We start from the raw sequence: 20,683 nt of genomic DNA, 5'->3' as shown, positions 1-20,683 counted from the left end.
TGTATGAAAATAAAAAGACTGTTTCGAATTCGAGACATGTGTCCACATGGCACTAAAGCATACCGAATGTAATGCGACGATAAAATAATTTTAATTTCACTCTTTGATTAGTATCTACAACACAAAATAAATTTATTCATTGAAAACTATGTACACCTATAAATGTTAATAAAATAAAATTTGGTCTAATTTAATATTTATTACGACTTCCCAAATCAAGGGAGTAAGCCGTAGAGCGAGCGAAAAGAACTGGCAAGAAACTCACACTCTTTTTCATCGCCAAGTTTTTTTGCTCGACTCATGCTTTACAAATGTAATATAATGAAATAACAAATACTAAGCAAAATATTAACATGCAATAAAATTATAGTTAGAACAAAACAATAAATATAACTCAGATATATTATTATACTATTAACCCTTATCGTGGCTTTTTTGAACAAAATAAAACAATATATATAGGCAGCTTCTTTGGGGTATAAAAAACATAAAAAAATAAATTAAAAAATCGTGATATGAAAATTTTGGAAAAACAAGATGCATAATAGTCTATACATTGCTACACGTACAGTGATAATCACATTTTCAGGAACGATATTATAATATACATTGTTATGTTTAGGGAGAGTTAGAATGTTCCTGGTAGTTTTTAACATATACCAAAAGATTATTGTAAATAACATGATTATAAATATTAATAACTGTATTGGTGGAAGTAAAAATGTTTGATAAAATAAATCTTTCTTGAACAACAAAATAATCTTATAATAATTCAGAGACCCTAATGGTTGCGGTGGTACTCCAAAAACAGTTTCGATTCTTCACATAACAAAGATGAACCTTACATTTTCTGCACGTCGTACTTGCCTGGCCAGCATTGCAGTACTTGCACCTCTGATATCCAGTTATTTGCGGCCAATGGTCATATTTGTCATACCGGACATCATCGCATGGTCCTTAAGATTTTTAGAGGTTTTTTTTTATTTTTACGGTCGTTTCGACCTCGTTTCAGTAGACCGCTGTAGATTTATACCTAAAGTCTTTTAGGCGATCCTGATTTCTAGTGGTCTTGGTCATTTCTTTGTCTCCGACGTAAAAGCCAAGCGTTGTTGATGCATACATCCAAAAGTTGCGAGAAAATATTCATATACCACCGATGCGATCATATTCCAGTGCGATATAATGCAATCAGCATGTCTGCCAAATCGACACCTCCCATGTGACGATTATAGTCTTTCACAATTTTAGGACATTTTCCATCAACACGAGATTTTGCTTCTTTCCTGAATCGTTTAATATTTTCGACAGGGTATGCATCATCAAAAGAACTCACCAATGTGACCTGTTTATTATCAAACCACTTGACAATACTAAGTTTATTTTTTTACAAACAAACTGACAGAAGGCACCTCTTCCTTTCTTTTTCAAAGCCTTTTCAGTTAGCAGCATCTTTGAGTCTATTTTGTCTATTGTTCCTAAACTAAATATGCCATAATTTTCCCTCAACATATGTTCCAGCTTCAAGGAAGTAAAATAATTGTCAAAATATACCACACTTGCTTTATTTTGAATAGTCTTAGATAAAGCTAAAACTATTTTACTTCCAACATCCATAGTCTCTTCCTCTTCAGTAAAGGTAATATCATCTCCCGCGTAGAGAAAGAAGTCATAAATGATGCCAGACACACCGGCCGTGACTAAGTTCTTAAAACCCCATTTACAAGGCTTAATATATAAGACAGATATGCTAAAAAAATATTGTTCCAGTGAAGTTAGCAATGTATATTATTCCACCAACAAAAGGTAAATTACTGCAACTGCGGCATTGTATAGTATTGTATATATATTATACGTTAGTAAAAAAACACGACAAAAACATACTAATTGTCATAGCGACAACAGCATATATATAAAAAAATGTAAGAACAAACATTTAGGCATGTGTATTTTATAATAAACATGCATATTTAGGGGTAAAAACATAAAAATAAAATAAAACTTACCATAAACCTGTGCGGCGCATTTTGACGGTTATTCATCACAACTGATTTAAAATTATGGCAGATAAACTACTATTTTTATTTTTGGAGTATAAACAAACTTCTAGAAATGTCATGTGTTTATTTAAACTAAAGTTGTAGGTATGGTATTCTGTACAAACTGAACATATGGGTTAATATTGAACTTGGGTGTCATTTCACATTTAAGAGGTAAAAATTACATTGTGCAACGGGCGGTCTTATCGCTAATAAGCTATAATCTACAGTTAAATCGCTTTTTGTAGTCTTATTTAAGTACGACAGTAAAAAAATAAAAGTTCTTCTGTATAATAAAGTCGGTTAAAAATAAACATATATGAATAATTTTATTCCAGAATAAAGAAGGTAAATGAATTTTTTCGTTGTTGTAAGAGGGAACACGCTCTGCTTAATATTTTCAGACCATAAAAAAAATTTAGCTCGGAAACCGAGTAGCCTCTCTTCTCCATCTAATTTCATTGCAACATTTTAGTAATAGAAAATGTTTCTATGAAAGTGATTTAATTGTTTCTAAAGGGCTCTATCCGCAAAATCCCATATTTTTGAATCTGTTATGCTGTGATCTATACTTTTTTCCAAAACTAACTAAAAGTTTTGTTAAAATGTCGAAATAGTGCTAGAACTTAATATTTAACGAGTCGTAGGATTGGTTACCGCCACCTAGAATTCCGTTGGCAGATTATTATAGCGGAATGTTTCTATAAATCTTACAAGAAAAATGGTAGCCACTAGGTGGCTCTATTCGCAACAAATTCTACAGTCATGTGTCAACAATTACCTACTAGATATCGCCTACTGGACACCGGTCGGTACTATGTATATTGTATTTCAACATATATTAAACTGATATTGTTTACAAATTAAATAAATTAACACAAGTGGCATGAAGCAGAAGCCGTGATTAGTTTGGTTGATTTAAATATCAATGCCTTCGCCATAAATGTTGTCTAAATCTAATGTCATAAAAATTATTTCTGCCAAAGATGATTTTAGAATATTTAAAAGCGACTCATATTGCTGATTGTATTGATATTTTATCCAAAGAAGACGAACTTGCTTACTACAGCATAAAAGTAGAGTAAGTTATTTTGGAGCCAGCTGCACTGAGTCGTTATTGTTTTCATAATAAAAATTTTGTCTTTATTTTTTTCAGTTTTATAAAACTCTTTGAATCCTATCCTGACGTTGGTGATAAAGTATTGTGTAGTCCAGTGGAGTCTCTTCCTTCCTGTAATAAAGATGTTATTCTAGCACAGAGTCATATCTTAGACATGCCAGAATATAAACATTTGATCAATAAGCTTGACCATTGTTGCCTAAAAAGGAATGTTCACGCAAGATTCTTTGGATTACCAGTTTGTCCAGAATTGCATAGAACAGTATTTCCTAAGAATGTTGATTTGGGATGTTTTTTGAAAGTGAATGGTAAGTAACAACAAGTGTTTGAAGCATTTGCTATGATTTCTTCTTCAGTTCACTTTTAGTTACATTTTTTATCTTTACCTTTTGCTATCTAAACATTATGAATTCAGTATTATGGCACACCAATTGTCTTTGCTCACCCATTCTCAAATTCTTTAACATTACAGAATATTTATGAACATGTGAATATTACAGTTGATTGATTGATTTCCATTCTCGCTTTTTTTCTATATTTGTTACAAGTTGTGTGGAATATTTTTTGAAAATTTCGATTTTTAAATACTAGCATAGAATGAATACTAAAGGTAGCCTTATTATTTAATGCTTGATTGTACATATTCTATGTGATAAGAATGCAAAGCATTTTGGATTGCTAGTTGCTAGCAGCATGCTCATGATTAGTAGCATTCTAGCAATAGCATTTAAGGATCTTCTTGACCTGACCTTGGAAGAACCAAAAATTTCACATTGATAATTTTACAGGAACAGTTGTAAGGGTAACTCAAGCAAAGATGTTGGAATATCAGAGAAAGTATGTTTGTGTTAAATGTAAATATGAAAATGTACTGCAGGCTGACTTTGAAAACAGATATATATTAAAAGCACCAACAAAGTGTGCAAATACAGAAACTAGGTGTAAATGTTCCACATTCACACAGGTTAATTTAGTTTCTAGGGAATATTGTAAAGATTATCAAGAAATTAAAATACAGGTAAAAAAGTTATGGTTGATCAATAAATCGTAAATCATTTGTCTCTTTCATTGCAGTGTAAACACAAGTATTAAGAAAGAGATGAAAGATGACTTCAGTTAATAGAGGGCTATGACTGATTTATGGTATTGTTGTTATGGCCTGTATGTAATTGGGAGCATTATTATTATTATAAGAGGAGTAAATTCATAGGTTTCATTTATTAAACATTTGTTGAATTAGTTAATATTTCAGTTATTTGAATTTAAAAAGTTAAAGCCCATATCAACGCACATAATTTTTGTGGATTATACCAGATTATTTATTAATATTACAGGAGCAAGTGAATAAACTAAATATTGGCACAATTCCGAGTTCCATGTGGGTGGTGCTTGAAGATGATTTAGTTGATTGTTGCAAACCTGGTGATGATGTTATTATATGGTAAGAGATAAAAAATATGCAAATACATAATTATGTATTTTATACAAACAGAGAAAAAAAATCAATCATATCCCAGGTTGGACAAAAAATATATTTTCCTTGCAATTTTCGAGTGTTATATTACCTTTACATTTATTTTCTTGATATTTCTACGCGAAATGGATTTTTTTCCAAGTGTTTCGAACTAAAACACCTAAAACACCAACAACAATTTGTTATTGTTACACAAAAGTGTTTCAAATTCGGCAAAAATTGGAACGAATACAAACCAAAGCTCAAAGTGTTACCCCCCCCCCCCCCCCAACTTACATATAAAAATATTATAGCATTACTTTTGTTATTACAGCGGTATAGTACGACGCAGGTGGCGTCCCTCGTCACAGACAAAGCGGTCTGAGGTTGAACTAGTGTTACACGCGAATTACATTGACGTCATTAACGCCCTTCGCTCGGCAGTGGTAGCATCAGCACCTGATGTTAAGGACTGCTTCGACGAGTTTTGGTCTAAATATGAGATGTGCCCGTTGAAAGGACGAGATCGGATACTTGAATCTGTTTGTCCTCAGGCAAATATTTTTATCTCCTTAATTAGCAATAAGGCATTGTTTTGTACACAAGTTTAAGTAAATAATTATTTTAAATAAATTAGTAAATTGACTTCATATGTATTAAATTGATAAAAAAATTATTAACAATAATATTAATCTCTTTTAATATTAATGAAATGATAAATTTATATTTAACTATATGCTCTTAAGTACAAATCGGTCCAGCCGTTTAGTAGGAATGTAATTACACACACTCACAGAAGATTTATATTATAAAAAAGTTTTCTCTAAAATTATCGCAATTATGACTCACTAGCGGACTGTCCCGGCTATGAATTTAATATTTTTTTAAATTTTCTAATTAAAATAAAATTTTACTAAAAGATTGCAATAGTGAAATCACTTTTCAAATCTGCACCGTAATTATTGTGATTATTCGTACATATAAACAATTTCTCTTTATAATATCAGAATAGATGAAATGCTGTATACAGATAAAACATTAATTGATGTATATCGTTTTAAAGGTCTATGGACTGCATCTGGTTAAATTGGCAGTATTGTTAACAGTGATTACTGGTTCAAACCATGCCATTGATCATGAAAAGAAAAATGTAGACGAAAATCACACAACACGCGTGAGGGGACAGTGTCATTTACTACTTGTTGGCGATCCAGGTATACGTAAAATATATATAATAATTATATAGGTATATCAAAACACGAGTCGTAATGGCTACGAATCTTCGATATTATCATAACGCGTTAAGGAGTGAATGCTAGAGAATATTTTGGATATATGTATTTAGATTATTATTTAATCTTAGGTTCGTATTTATTTAATCTGTATTTGTTACTAATATATTTTATTTTTGGCAATTCTAAAACGTCTTCTTAGTTTATACGACGTACTATATCAAATATATTTATGTTCATAATGCTTAAAATTTGAATACAATATATGAGTTTTCTATTCAATTTACGATACATGCATAAGATATGTTGTGTTTATAATAATGTTTACATATAATAATTCTAATATTCTAATTCTATTTAGGTAATGTAACTTCCATAATATAGTTACTAACGTTATTATTAGAATAAACTATTCAATATAAACCAGCGATACAAGTTTCAATTGATAGTTTATTTATTGATATTTTTGAAGTGAAACTTTATCGGTGTTGAAAAAAAATGTACCGTCACATTTTTCCATTACGCGCCATCTTTTTCTTGTCACTACCACGGTTGATTCAAGGGATTTGAAGCCATTAATAACAAAAATATATAATAACGATAACAATGATAGTAATAATTCTATTACAATTAATGAAGTTCTGTGATAATCTTAGCAGTAATAAGGTTAAATGAATTAATTGTATTATTTGTATTCATGTCTATGATAAGATAATACAAGCCTTTTGTTAAACTTTATCTAATTTAACTTTATTTAACCAATTTCTGTAAAGTTAGCATACAGTAGATCATTTTTCAAAAAATAAGGTCATAAAGAAGTTTCACTTCTTACGTGTGTACTAGTATACGTACATTTTTTTATTTATACTTCGTTGCAATAAATGCAGTACAAGTATTATAAATAAATAATAAGGAAGGCAAGATCCTAACATACCTCTCTCTCCCACTTTCATGACATTCACCATGCTCATCGTTTATGAGTAATTTTAATTTGTCTCTAGTACCTCTTGGTTTTTTTGACCTTATCTATGGTTATTTATTGTCTATACCTACAAACATAAAATATTCTTATATTTAGATCACCGTTTAATAATTCTAGGTACGGGAAAATCTCAGTTACTCCGCGCAGGCGCAGATCTAACTGCTCGTTCAGTTTTCACTTCAGGCGCTGGCAGCACTCGAGCGGGGCTCACTTGTGCTGCACTAAGGGTATATCAGATATATTTTTTTTGCACTTTTCATTTAAAAAGTATATTTAAATTAGATTTTAGATAGCGTCATAGCGCAAAATAAGTTTGAACATAACTTAAGTAACGGGCTGGAATGTAGAATCGAAAAGAGCGGAATTGTTAGTACAAAAATAGGTATGCATATATGTAATTCGTGTTGTCAGTTTGACTTGACAACTGACAGTGTGTTGAAAAACTTGACAAAACTTTACGCTATGTATGTAAAAAAGTTTCCTATTTTTAATATTGGATTGAGATTTCTTTTTTAACTATGATTTTATATTTTTATTATCTTACATTATGTTTAATATCTTTTAGACTTTATTTTATTATGTGTATTATGTTCTTACCCTGAAATACACTATTGAAGTTATTTTGGCCGTTAAGAATATATTATTCAACTTCTCGAAATTCACACTGGCGTTGTCAAGCCATTCAGTGGTTACGGATCGAGGATTCTCCTAATGCAAGGGCAGCAGCACCTTCCTTTTTCCTCATACTTGCGAGACTGGCATCTGTTCTATTTTATTTCTGTTAAATCTCCTAACGAAATTTGATGTTGATTTTTATGAAATATTCTCAGGAGGAAGGCGAATGGCAGTTAGAAGCGGGCGCGTTAGTACTGTCGGACGGTGGTGTGTGTTGTATCGACGAGATATCTCACTTACGGGACCATGACAGGACTGCTATACACGAAGCAATGGAGCAACAGACTATTTCCGTAGCAAAGGTAACTTAATATTAACATTTTCTACAAAATAAGAGGAACATAGACAATTTTAAGAAAACACTTTTTAAACGGATTGAAGCTATGTATTATTATTAAAATCTTGTAATTATAATTGCTGAATCTTCTTGTGCGGCTTGAAAATTGTATTAATAGAATCTCGTTTTAGAATCCGGCTAATCCTAACTGTAATTCCCTTTACATATGGCAGGAAGGCTGGCTGGCTGGGGAACTGTTTGTGTCTTATTTTTGTTTCTGTGATGCGCAATCGTTTTTGCAAAAACCCGTCATCTTTTAGTCAATATCAACTCCGGGGTAATAAATACAGATAAAACAACTTTCTCTGCAGCTGTGATACTTTTGATATTCAACACCTTTTGTCTTCAGTCACCGTGACCACGTACGCTGTAAAGCACGCGAAACGTCGGAAAAAAATATGTAAATTATAAGTTCTTAATAATAAAACATAGCTTCAATCCCTTTAAAAAGTGTTTTCTTAATGTGTAAAAACGATGTTAACCAAAGACAATACAACATAGACAATTTTATAAATTTTTGGTAAATCAAATGCAAATATATGCTATCTTATATACTTGGATAACTTTACAATAGGCAATAATAGAAGACAGAACTTTTTTACAAAGACACGCCCTTAACACAGTTATAATTTAATTGTAAAATTGTTTTGTAATTTATAATGTTTTAATATCGTATAAAAAAGACGGCCTAACTTTCTCTCTAAGGGAAATAGGAAACATAAAAATATAATAGTACATATGTCGAGTTTAGGATCCAATTCCGGTTTCCTAACAATGAATTACCATTCAAAGAAAACGCGGAGTTGGTATCGACTAAAAGATGACGAGTTTTTAAAGAAAAATCTACAGCTGTGATACTTTTGAAATTCAACACCTTTTGTCTTCAGTCACCGTGACCATGGACGGTGTATATTTATGTAAAATAATTATAAGTCAAATAGCTTTAATCCGGTTAAAAAATTGGTTTCTTTGAATGTTTAAAAGCTATGTTAACAGAAGACAATGATTACCTAATGGTAATCATTGTTTTCTGTTAATTCGAGCGATTGTTAATTGAATAATATAGCATATCCTTGATTCCAATACACAACGTCAGAGTTGACAGACGCACGATTCAATAGAACAGCACTACTCTTATATTGGAAAACTACAAAATATTTATTTGCTTTGACATATTATTGTCAAATTATTATAGGCAGGAATAGTGTGCAAGTTAAACACCCGTTGTGCGGTGATAGCTGCCTGCAATCCCAAAGGACATTATCAGACTGACCAGCCTCTTAGCGTCAATGTATCACTTGGGACACCCTTGTTGAGTAGGTAATATTAAAAGTCACTTTTTTTAAAATTATCATTAAATCAATGAATATTTAATAACATAAATCTTTGTAATGCAGCGCTATGTGTCAGTATTCGGAACTAAACGGGACTGTATGGAATATGCGTTGTAGGAGTCAAAGCGAGATCATATTGACGTATAGAGTTTTATGACAAACCTCATGTATTTTATACTTATTCAAATACGAATATAAACTCTTTTGCAAAAAAGTTTTTTTTTTGTCTTTATTGCCAGTGGTCAGCCGTGTATATTGTTTTAATAAATTCATAAAAAATTGCCAGAATTAACTTCATACGTAATTATCTACATACTATGTTGGAGCAGTGTTGGCCTAGTGGCTTCAGCGTGCGACTTTCACCCCTGAGGTCCTAAGTTTGATCCCCGGCTGTGCACCAATAGAGTGTCTTTCTATGTGCTCATTTAACATCAGCTCGAACGGTGAAGAAAAACATCGTGAGGAAACCGGCTTGCCTTAGACGCAAAATGTCGACGGCGTCTGTGAGCACAGAAGGATGATAACCTACTTGCCTATTCGATTAACAAATGATCATGAAACAGATACAGAAATCTGAGGCCCAGACCTAAATAGGTTGTAGCGCCATTGATTTATTTATACATACTACGTCAGGATGGTAAATTTCATTTAGTTAACTGAAATCCATCTTTGAACATAAATTTTCTTAGGTACCCCTTTATTTGGTCTTCCGTTTTTAGTTCCAAATATACAGAATACAAAAAACAATATGCTCACAATTTAATTGTGCTAATCAATTTAAAGAGGAAATCATACATTATTTTAGTTTTCTGGTACAGTATATGACTGGTCGCTTACATTACATTCATTAATGTAAAAAAAAACTTTTTAGGTTTGACTTGATATTTATTTTACTGGATTCGAAAAATAAACATTGGGACAAATTAGTATCGTCGTACATACTGTTTGGAGGCAATGCTGAGAGTAAGAAACGGTGGAGCATTGAGAAGTTGCAGGTATAAGAAATCATATTTATTCCTAAAAAAATATTTGTTTAATGTGACACTCATATTAAAATTAATTTTTCTAGATGTATATCAGTCTTATTGGACCGAGGCAAATGGAAATGACAAAAGCAGCGAATATAATAATCCAGCATTATTACATGAGTCAAAGGAAGTCGGCCTACAGGGATCCTTCCAGAACAACAGTTAGGATGCTTGATAGCCTTGTTAGGTTTGTATGTCTTTGTAGTAACACTTCCATGGTGTAGCCGTATATTTTATTAAAAGCATTTTTATATTAATAATCCAGTGGTATAGTGGTCATATCCCATATAGCATATGTGACTAGGCCTCAGATTTTGCGTCTACTTCATTGATAATTCTTCTGTACTGTGTCTGTGTGTGGCTAGCACAATGGTTGCCTTACCATACTAACAATAATGACATCACATAGAAACTGGCACGGTTTCTTGACAATGTAAATAGAAATGCCATTATTATTACCAAAAATTTAAAAAATTATAAAACAATCTTGCTAATTGTCGCGGTATAGGCAATGTTAATTATTTAGTTTATTTGGATTTATGAAAATTATGCATTTTCTGCTCATCATTTTGCATTTACCAAATGTTTATGAAATAAAAAAAACTGCACATACTGCAAAAATAACTGCAAAGATACAACAGTTATACACATTTTGTAGACTACCTGTTATTTTAAATAGTTTTAATTTTTTAGATTAGTCCTTCCATGTTATTTTAAATAAATAGTTTTTATTTTTTAGATTATCACAAGCACATTGCCGTCTCATGTACAGAACCACCATATTACCAGTTGATGCAATAGTGGCTGTTTCATTAGTAGATCTTTCAATGCAGGATTGCACACTTTCGGACACAGCTACTGCTCTCCATTCCACATTCCAAAAATATCCAGACTATGAATACTTACATATGGCCAAAAAGCTTCTTGCCCAACTAAATTTAGATGAAATCTGGAGAGAAGAACTACTTTACTATGCAAAACTATTAAGAGTAGACCATAAGACATTAGAAAATGAAATTAATAGTGAAAATTCTTCTATATTTGCTCAAGTTAATGATGTTGAAGACAGCAATATACAACTTTCAGCAACTTTAGTCACAAGTTCATACTTTAATAAGAATGAAAGGAAACTCGAGAAAGATGTCATTAATAGTAAACTAGCAGCTACTCTGGTCAAACATGCAACACTTAATAAAAAAATAAAAATACCCTCAGTTCAAAAAAGAAATAAACGAAAGAGAAAAGAAATTGTTATAGATACAAATTCTCCACTCAAAGAAACTAACATAAAAAAGAAAAAAGCTGAACTAAACTGTGATGTTGAAAGTGATGAAGATTTTGATATAAGTAAAGCATTAAATGCAGTTCCAAGTGTAAATGATGTTTTTAATGACTTGGGTATTGATTTCAATATAAATCATGATTTAGATGATGTCAAAAAAAATAAACCACATGAGTTATGTAATTCAAATCCACAGAAATTTAACAAAAAAGATCTAGGTAATGTAAAAACATCTACAAACAATGAATTTGACAGTAAGGATAATACTGTAAATAAGTTAAAGCAGTTTCAATTTAAAAGTAAAAATGATTTAAATAAGTACTATGGTGACAATGTAAAACAAGAAGATTTTACAAATACTGTCTTAGAAAAAAGTTTCAGTAATACATCTGAAGAAAAGAAAGCTGATAAAAATTCTCAAATATCAATGTTTGAAACTGACTGTGATATTGATTTGGATATTTAGGATTCTTAAAGAAAAATACATGAAACAAGTGTCCTTATAGTAATTTTTACATAAATACAATTATGTTTCAATGTTCTACAATTATTAACTGATTAAATCCTTTGTTGTTTTTATTCATCACTTTGTGTACTAGCTTTGTAAGGATCCTTTTCATAATTTTCTATGAGCAAATTTTTAAACCTTCTAACAGATACTACAATAGATTCTTCTTTTGCAGCTATATCTAAAACTTCAATTCTAGATACTATAATGTGATTAGGATTTTTAGGACTATAACCTTTGATAACATCTATTTCATAGTCAACCCTAACCTGAAATTTAAAAGATTATAAAGTATTTAGAGCAAAACATACTATAATTTTAACTTACAAGTTAAAATAAAGCCTTATTATTGTTATTATATAAAACATAGAAATTTGAGATAATAAAATTAAACAGTATAATTCTTATTCTATTTACAAAAATACACTTACCGGGTTACTCTTCTTAAGTATTTTTTTTCCATTTACTCTAATTTTACTTTCAAAGAATAGTTGTTCTATCTTACTGTAACAGAACATTTTGTTTTAAAATCATATGCACATGATTCCACAAAGTAAACACATAAATAAGAAGCAATTAACTAATGTTGTAAAAACTGTTCTACCTATAATCTACTCACTTTCTTGCAACTCCATGAGCTAGTTTAAGCACAGCATCAGTCCTTAGTGATGTTGTAGTAATTTTCATAACTTTAGAATCTTTCGATAGTGATTGATCACCCTCATCAAATTCTTCTTCATCCGAGTCATAGTCTCTTTGCTGGAAATGTGTTTATTGAGTTATAATTAAGTAACCTTAATAGTAGGACCTCGTTAGTAGGTTATCAATAAAATAATCATTTCTCTAACAGTAACATATTAAAGTATTTTCGTAAGGTATGATCTTCTAGCTGGTAAGTTACAGTTATAAAAACATTAATAATTGAGATTACCTTTTTAGATTTATGTCGTATGACGTTATAATATGCACATGGAGCCGGATAAAGGTTTTTTGGCAAAGATTGTTGAAATGAACAGAATTTAACAAAATTTACAGGTAAATTAACAACATTATTTTTGATGTAGGCCAATCGTCCACATTTTCGGACACTCTGTCTCCATAGGCAGTTCATTGTTATACTTTATACAAAGCCCTCGCTATTTTATTGAATACTACTAGATTGATTTATTTTAACGCATATTTAAATAATTAAACAAGGCTATTTAACAATTATTATAAATATTGAATAACCAAAGTCAAACTACAGACTATAATTAATCAGACGGACGGTTATTCATCTGACGTCTATGTGACACATAAAACTTGACAATGGAATGAGTTATGAGAGTCTTACTTCATACTTGTGTCTTGTACAGAATACGGTGTAACTACTAGATAATATTAATTTATTATTATCCTCCTCGCAATTCTGTCGTAAACAATAACAATAAAAATGGACATTTTAAAAGCAGAGATAGCTAGGAAAAGAAAGCTTTTGGAAGAAAAAAACATTTTAGTAAGTATTTAAACAAAATCAACGGTATTATTCTTCTTTGTATTTTATTTAACCATTTCACAGCTTAACACTTTGTTGTCCAGAATCCTTCTAAAAAGTACTTCAAGCGCAGCGAGCTATTGGCCAAAGAACAAGAAGAATATTTGAAGAAATATGGGCCACAGAAAGATATCGAAAATATCGCAAAAAGTGAAAAAGCAGATTCAGGTAAACTTACCATCCAGAGCATTGTTTGACTTAACACATGGTGGTTAAATATGAGAATTTTCAGTTTATTTGAACTTAAGCATTTTCATGTTTACTACTTGTAATAATCAATACATTGAGTATATGAAACATAACATTAAAATATTTTCCTGTATTTAATATCATTATCATTATATCATCATATTCCAGTCAAAAACCAGTATAATGAAAGTGAGCAGAATGAAAATGCTTCATTACCAAGATATGAGGTGATTAAGAGGTTACGTGAACGGGGACTTCCAATATCACTCTTTGGAGAGTCAGAACTTCAATCATTTAAAAGATTGAGAAGAATAGAGATTTTAGAACCTGAAGCAAATAAGGTATATTAAAAAAGAAATTATTTTTAATCAACCTGAAGAAGTTGATTGTGTAGTTTTTATATAAAATGTCTCTTGCCTACATATTTTTTAGTGATTATTCTTTTATTAATGAAAGCCTAAAATATTTATGACCTACCACTGAAAGAAATACTGTTTTACTTGGATTCAATCTTAATATAGTCTTATAATAATGAACTATAATCATAACAAATATTATATATATACATATAGTTTGTAGGTCCATTATTTTTTTGTAACATCTAAAACTCTTGGTAATATCTGTATTGCTGCTTCTTTCAGGGCTTCCGTAATGATTTTCAAGAAGCAATGGATGAAGTGGATCAAGCTTACTTAAATGAAATTTTAGCACTAGGAGCCCAGGTTAGTAATATGATTAAGGAACTTTAAAAAGGCTCTTAGATCAGACTCTAAATATTTCAATGAAGAGGCCCAGACACATTTCTGATAAAGGAACCTGAAGCACAATTGCCATTTTTAGTCTACAACTATCCAACCTAAGTGATATTTTATCTTATCCTCCATATAAGGCAATTATGTTGGTTTCTCACACATAGCATATTAAATTATAAATGCAATTTTTACTTGACCCACACTTGAACTAAAGGCTTTAAACTGACTTGCTACAAGTCAGTTGTCAGTCAGTCAGTCACTACAATGTCAATATTTGACATTTATCAACACTTTAAATCATTTCAGAGTGACATTGAAAAATTACAAAAAGAGGAGGCACTTGATGAGACAATTTCATATGACACTATTCAGGAAATGGCTAAAACTATGGGCCAAGGTGATAGAAGCCACGACATGAATGTTATTATGTCTTTGTTACAGGTAAGATATTCAATTTTAAATTTTTCTTATAAATAGATGTTTATGAAATTGTAGGCATACAATGTATTTTTCATTGTTCAATTGATTTAGATTGCTAGCAGATAGCCTTGATTCTGTGGAAAAATGTTTGTTTACATCTCCATTACTACATAATTGTTCTACTAGTATGCATGCAAATAAGTTTCTTCCTAAGTACCTAACTTTCTTGGTTGCAAGATGAATATGTAGCAATTTTTTGTGTTTCACTATAATCAAGACATGAGATATATCACAAACAATACAAAATATTGTTTGTATTGTTAAAAAACTAAAATTAAAAATGCTTGATATTTTGACCAACAAAAATGTATCAAAATATAATAAAGTATTTCTTATTTCAGTTTTTATTGAATCTATGGGGTCAGCAGCTAACATCTGCCACGGCTGCGGAGAAAACATCAACAAAACACAAAATGACTAGAGCAACTTACACACAGACCCAAGTATATCTTAAGCCTTTAATGAGGAAATTAAAAAAAAAGAATCTGCCGGAAGATATTTGTGACAGCTTGATGGAGATCACAAAACATTTGCTTGAGAGAAACTATATCATGGCAAGTATCTTTTATTCAACATATATGTATGTAAAATAACAAATGGAAAATGTTATGCCAATATATTTTAACAGAAGTTTTTGTTCAATGTAATAAATTCATTTAAATGAACCAAGTATCATACATTTCAAATTAGTTTTTATTTAAAAAAAAATTACAATTATAGTGATATTTTAATATTTTGCCTTGCACCACCACCTGCCCACTAAAGTATTTCCAAACTAATTCGACTTAGGGTCCTTCAAAACAATATTTGAATACACTTTATAGGTACTAATCCTATGAATGTGGCTACTTGCATAACTATTATCCCAAAGCTTAAGCAAAATATCATATTTAAACCATATTTATTATTTTATATTTGGACGATATGACATGTCCGAATTAATGGTTAACAAAATGATATTAATATTTCTTTAGATCCCTCAAATTTACTTTTATAGGAATAGTTTGATAGTAGTAAGAGCAGTGTTGGCCTAGTGGCTGGAGCGTGAGACCCTCATCCCTGAGGTCGTGAGTTCGAATCAAGGCTATGCACCAATGTGCTTTTTAGCACTTGATCTTATGTTAAAGATGAATATTGTGAGGAAACTGACATATCTCAAGACAAAAAATCAATAAATGTATCCGACACAGAAGGCTTTGTCTTGTCTATAAAATAAAAATCATTTAGGGTTGCTGTATTATTTTTATTAGTTAGGTTAGGTTAGGTCAAGTTAAAATTTAAAAATGACTTGCAACGAATAAACAACTTGTTATTGCATTTTTTTATGTTATAAAAATAAATTTTCAGGCAAGTGACGCCTACCTCCAAATGGCGATAGGCAATGCCCCATGGCCCATCGGAGTGACCATGGTGGGTATTCACGCTCGTACGGGACGTGAAAAAATCTTCTCTAAGAACGTAGCGCATGTGATGAACGACGAAACTCAAAGGAAATACATACAAGCACTCAAAAGACTGATGACCAAGTGCCAAGAATATTTCCCAACTGATCCCTCAAGATGTGTGGAATATACTAAGATTAAATGATTGTATTATTTGTCTTCGTTTTTCAAAAACTCAATTTTTTTTACTACCCTCGGAATTTTTTTTTTGTTGTCATTTTAGATACCCTCACTGCAAATTTGTTATTTAAACACGAGAAGATCAGAATTATCCTGATAAATGGGGTGTGGCTGTGCTATGGACTCGGCCAAGTGTAATAATATATGGTATGGTATAAAGAGAAGTGTTTGCCTAGGGGCTTCAGCGTGTGCCTTTTAAATTCGCTCCAACGGTGATGGAAAACATCGTGAGTACACCACCTTGCCTTAGACCCAAAATTTCGACGGCGTGTGTCAAGCACAGGAGGTCGATCACCTACTATTAGATTGATAAGTTATCATGAAACAGATACAGAAATCTGAGGCCTTAAAGGTAGCGCCACTGATTTTTTTAATATGGCATGGTATGTGTTTTTTGGTATTGAGGATAGATTCGAAACTAATGCCAAACTGTATGCCCCGAATTTTATTATTTAAAGATATTTGGGCTAATAGATATTTTGAAATCCAATATATTCGCATTTGTTTGAATTTTTTCTCCTAATTAAATTCGTCAACTAGTTTACGACGTGTTTAAGAGTTTTCATCGAAACTTCACTAAAGAGTTACAGTAGAATTTGTATATTTATAATTGTAAAAATCGCGCAATTTCTATAACGAAAAAGTGTGAGAAACTATGTGAACACCTTTTGGCATAGGAAAATACCGGCTTTACTGAAGAAAATCCATACCAAGAATAGTATGTAGTTGGTATGGCGAGATGACGGTTCTCTTAACAGTTAACACTTTGCGGAGGCTGCCTAGAACGGTTTTATTATGCTTGGAATAACTCTGGAGCAAAGAATTTAGTGGTGTCCACGTTCCTCTCGTTCAAAAACTCCCTTTCGTATGAAATAATGTCGGAAGTTTTATAACCGGTTTACATTACTCTTAGGTGCCGGTCAATCTTTCTAGTACCTGAATTAGTCATCACTGGACTGATTTAGCCGGAATTAGATCTAGAATAATACTAAATATAATAATTTCTTGCCGATCACCGAAGTAAAGCAACGTCGGGCAATGTCAGATGTTGGATGGGTACCTATAAAGAAAATTCCATATGTGTAAAGCCGGCGTTCAGGAAAGAGAAACCTACGACTTAGCCACTAATACTGATATAATCTGTTATCTCTCAATCTGATTTGTTTATGTCGGGTAGCAGTAAGAAGAAATTAATCAGGAGATATTTGTAATTATTTCAAACAAAGATCGAAAATACCGATTCGATTATCTTATCAAAAGATAGTCTCAATTATCTCAGATGTAAGAACGATTAGCAGTGAGAACAAATAAGTTTTAGTTTCATATTGTAGTGTTGAAAAATGTTTTTAATTATTATTTTGACATCGTTGTTACTTCGAGTGCAAGGTTATTTACTAAAATAATGGCAAGTTGTTACAAATTGAAGTTTCTTATGGGTATTGTGTTTTAGGAGATTCTAGATTAGTTGGTGGTAGCAAAGTCCCGCCAGGCAACGGCCTCTTTCATGCGTCCTTACAAAATGTAACTGGGCACCATGTTTGTGGTGGTGCTATTATTACCCATAAACACGCAGTTACTGCAGCGCATTGCGTTCTTGGGTAAGTTTTTATACTAGGAATAAAAAAGAAGTGTGAATTATTAAAAAATTGGTCTCAGTATTTTCTCTCAGATCTGCTAGTCCGTAATTAGAATCTTGGTAAATGAATCTAATAGAAATATTGCTTCACTCTCGAAAAATAGGCACTTGGCCATGGAATCAGACACACAACGGGAACACAAGATTTCATACAATATACTACTTCTAAAATATAATTAATGACAAACAGATAGGGCACTTATATTTCTGATATACAATGTTAGCATTTGATGAATATAGGTAAAAAATATGTAGTGTTAGCTCGTACTAACAATTCAATTTAAAGAAAAAATTCGTGATAAATTAAAAAAAAAACATTCAATCGTCGTTTTGGACGTGGTTCTCCCGTTATATTATATAATACTATAACAGCTTATAAGAAACGTATCATTTCAGTGCCGATCCGAAGAACATTAAACTAGTTGTGGGAACAACAAATCTCGATGTAGGTGGCTCAGTGAATGAAGTCAAGTCAATACACATACACCCTGACTATAACACTACCGCAAGAATTCACGATATAGCAGTTATTGAAGTAAAACAAATGCTTGATTTAAATTACGCTGACATGATACGTTTGGATAAAAAACCTCTTAGAGAAGGTGATATTGTGGTGTTAACTGGGTTTGGAGCTAAAAAAGTAAGTAATTTCTTCGTACGACTTTTGCCAATTTTTAACCTCAATTGGTACAGTCGTAATTTATATTAGCTGGCTGCATTGTAACTAGATAGAGCTATTAAAAACTACTTACATTATTTACAATATATTTTAGTTCACGATCACTAGATGACGTTAATCTAAATTTTTTAACTACTATAGTTATTATAAACGTGAGACGTAGCTTACTACGGTTACGAATGTATGAATTAACACATTCCAGAAAAATGGAGACTCCAGTCGAAAAATGTACTATTTGGAAGCGCCAGTTTTCAATCAAGACACTTGCAAATACGCCATGCGGTATTCGAAAAGGAACGTTGTAGATTCTATGTTTTGCACCTTTACCTCTATCGGTGAAGGAACATGTCATGTAAGTACTTGTTTTAATTAGGTATAACAAAAAGATTGTATCAATGACGACGCTTCGGTCATAACTTTTTTAACCGACTTAATTAGTTTTTTTGTATGTTCAACCATAGTCTACAACGTCCGTGGACTGATAGGATGATCAAGGTGCAATGATTCGGATTTGCAATAGGATTTTGCGAATATGTTATTATGCAATCAGATTTATAGTTTTCAGTTTAACTGAAAAATCTAAAACTCGCACCACACTCGTGAAGTCCTCAAAATCTAGAAGTCCCATAAAAAATGCCATAAACTTGGCCATATTGTCTTACATGTTTGCGTTTATTGATTATATATTATTAAGATAAGTTTTATTTCGCGATCTAAAACTAATCAAGAATGCAGTTAATAATTGGAAAAATGTATTACATCGCCAACCTTGTTTGGCCAATCCAATTGGCTTGTGTCGCCAATCTTGTTAAAATAATTAAACAAGAAAGACGACGCCGATATGTGTTCAATGCGCCAAATCTATCCAGAGATGGCGCGTTTTTCTAATTTTTATATAATGCTAGCTGACCCGGCAAACGTTTTGCCATGAATATTATCCAGGATTTTTTTTAGTTCAATAAAAATAAACTATCTACTATTATAAAAAAAATAGGGGTCGATCATAGAGGGGTGACAATTAAGAGAGATATGTATGTTTGTATGCTGTATGATAAAAAAATAAAAACAAAAAAAATTGTCTGTTACTCAATATGCATAAAAAATTCATAAGGCAACGAACATTGTGACACGAGAATTTTATATATATATATAGATTATGCCATAAAACAACAAATAACATTAAGGAATGGTAAAATTTATTAAACCTTAGTACTTAATTAACATGTTTCGGTTAAGGGTCAATTCAACTACAAAAACTTCAAGCGTACTAATTCCTAAAAGACTGGCAACGCAATCGCAAGCCCTCTGGTATCAAGTGTCCCTTGGCAGTGGTATCACTTAACATCAGTAGAGCCTACTGCCCGTTTGCTTGTTTTATATAAAAACGGTTGAAAAGGCTAATGCACGTTTACGTCATACGTTTTTTAAAAAGCGTATTCATATAACATCTTAATTGATAATTTCAGGGTGACTCCGGTGGACCATTAACAAGAAATAACAAATTAGTAGGGCTGGTATCATGGGGTATTCCCTGCGCGATAGGATATCCGGATGTTCATACCCGGATAGATGTTTACATTGATTGGATTAATGATGTCATTGACAAAACTATACCGAAATGTATATGTTAGCTTTAAGTATATATTTTATCATCAGGTAACAGTTGAAACTGAGAGAGATATATTTGTTTGTCTTTTCTTTCCATATTATTTATCACTTTACAAGTGAGAGTAAACAGTTATTTTCTATAAAATAGCTTTAATATGAATAAAAATACAACAAAAAAACATATTATATTTATTTA

At 31.5% G+C, this 20,683-nt stretch overlaps 5 protein-coding genes across 5 annotated transcripts; 3 read left to right on the top strand and 2 right to left on the bottom strand.

Moving 5' to 3' along the window:
• Positions 1–1,162: 1,162 nt before the first annotated feature.
• LOC123714433 (piggyBac transposable element-derived protein 3-like) lies at positions 1,163–2,039 on the bottom strand. Its single transcript, XM_045668674.1, has 3 exons — positions 2,004–2,039; positions 1,552–1,704; positions 1,163–1,342 (listed from the first exon to the last, which is right to left on the bottom strand). The coding sequence occupies exons 1-3, from the start codon at positions 2,037–2,039 to the stop codon at positions 1,163–1,165; spliced, it is 369 nt and encodes a 122-aa protein (XP_045524630.1).
• A 796-nt stretch (positions 2,040–2,835) lies between these two features.
• On the top strand, positions 2,836–11,945 carry LOC123714274 (DNA helicase MCM9-like). Its single transcript, XM_045668482.1, has 12 exons — positions 2,836–3,117; positions 3,193–3,464; positions 3,945–4,174; positions 4,491–4,597; positions 4,944–5,163; positions 5,673–5,823; positions 6,941–7,050; positions 7,654–7,800; positions 9,031–9,155; positions 10,041–10,164; positions 10,239–10,384; positions 10,937–11,945. Exons 1-12 carry the CDS (start codon positions 3,023–3,025, stop codon positions 11,943–11,945), a joined length of 2,736 nt encoding a protein of 911 aa, XP_045524438.1. The 5' UTR covers positions 2,836–3,022.
• Positions 11,946–11,969: 24 nt separating this feature from the next.
• On the bottom strand, positions 11,970–13,226 carry LOC123714275 (mitochondrial transcription rescue factor 1). The gene is made up of 4 exons (XM_045668483.1): positions 12,919–13,226; positions 12,607–12,746; positions 12,419–12,491; positions 11,970–12,256 (listed from the first exon to the last, which is right to left on the bottom strand). The coding sequence occupies exons 1-4, from the start codon at positions 13,096–13,098 to the stop codon at positions 12,056–12,058; spliced, it is 594 nt and encodes a 197-aa protein (XP_045524439.1). The 5' UTR covers positions 13,099–13,226; the 3' UTR covers positions 11,970–12,055.
• A 109-nt stretch (positions 13,227–13,335) lies between these two features.
• On the top strand, positions 13,336–16,550 carry LOC123714170 (pre-mRNA-splicing factor 18). The gene is made up of 7 exons (XM_045668343.1): positions 13,336–13,482; positions 13,566–13,689; positions 13,879–14,051; positions 14,352–14,432; positions 14,769–14,903; positions 15,284–15,496; positions 16,290–16,550. Exons 1-7 carry the CDS (start codon positions 13,420–13,422, stop codon positions 16,527–16,529), a joined length of 1,029 nt encoding a protein of 342 aa, XP_045524299.1. The 5' UTR covers positions 13,336–13,419; the 3' UTR covers positions 16,530–16,550.
• A 1,315-nt stretch (positions 16,551–17,865) lies between these two features.
• On the top strand, positions 17,866–20,635 carry LOC123714323 (chymotrypsin-2-like). The gene is made up of 5 exons (XM_045668541.1): positions 17,866–17,950; positions 18,015–18,162; positions 18,597–18,840; positions 19,082–19,231; positions 20,346–20,635. Exons 1-5 carry the CDS (start codon positions 17,905–17,907, stop codon positions 20,508–20,510), a joined length of 753 nt encoding a protein of 250 aa, XP_045524497.1. The 5' UTR covers positions 17,866–17,904; the 3' UTR covers positions 20,511–20,635.
• The last annotated feature ends 48 nt before the right edge of the window (positions 20,636–20,683 follow it).

Source organism: Pieris brassicae, chromosome 9, assembly GCF_905147105.1.
Source record: "Pieris brassicae chromosome 9, ilPieBrab1.1, whole genome shotgun sequence".
NCBI lineage: Eukaryota > Metazoa > Arthropoda > Insecta > Lepidoptera > Pieridae > Pieris > Pieris brassicae.
The sequence above is the reverse complement of the archived record's forward strand: the minus strand, read 5'-3'. Positions and strand labels throughout refer to the sequence as shown.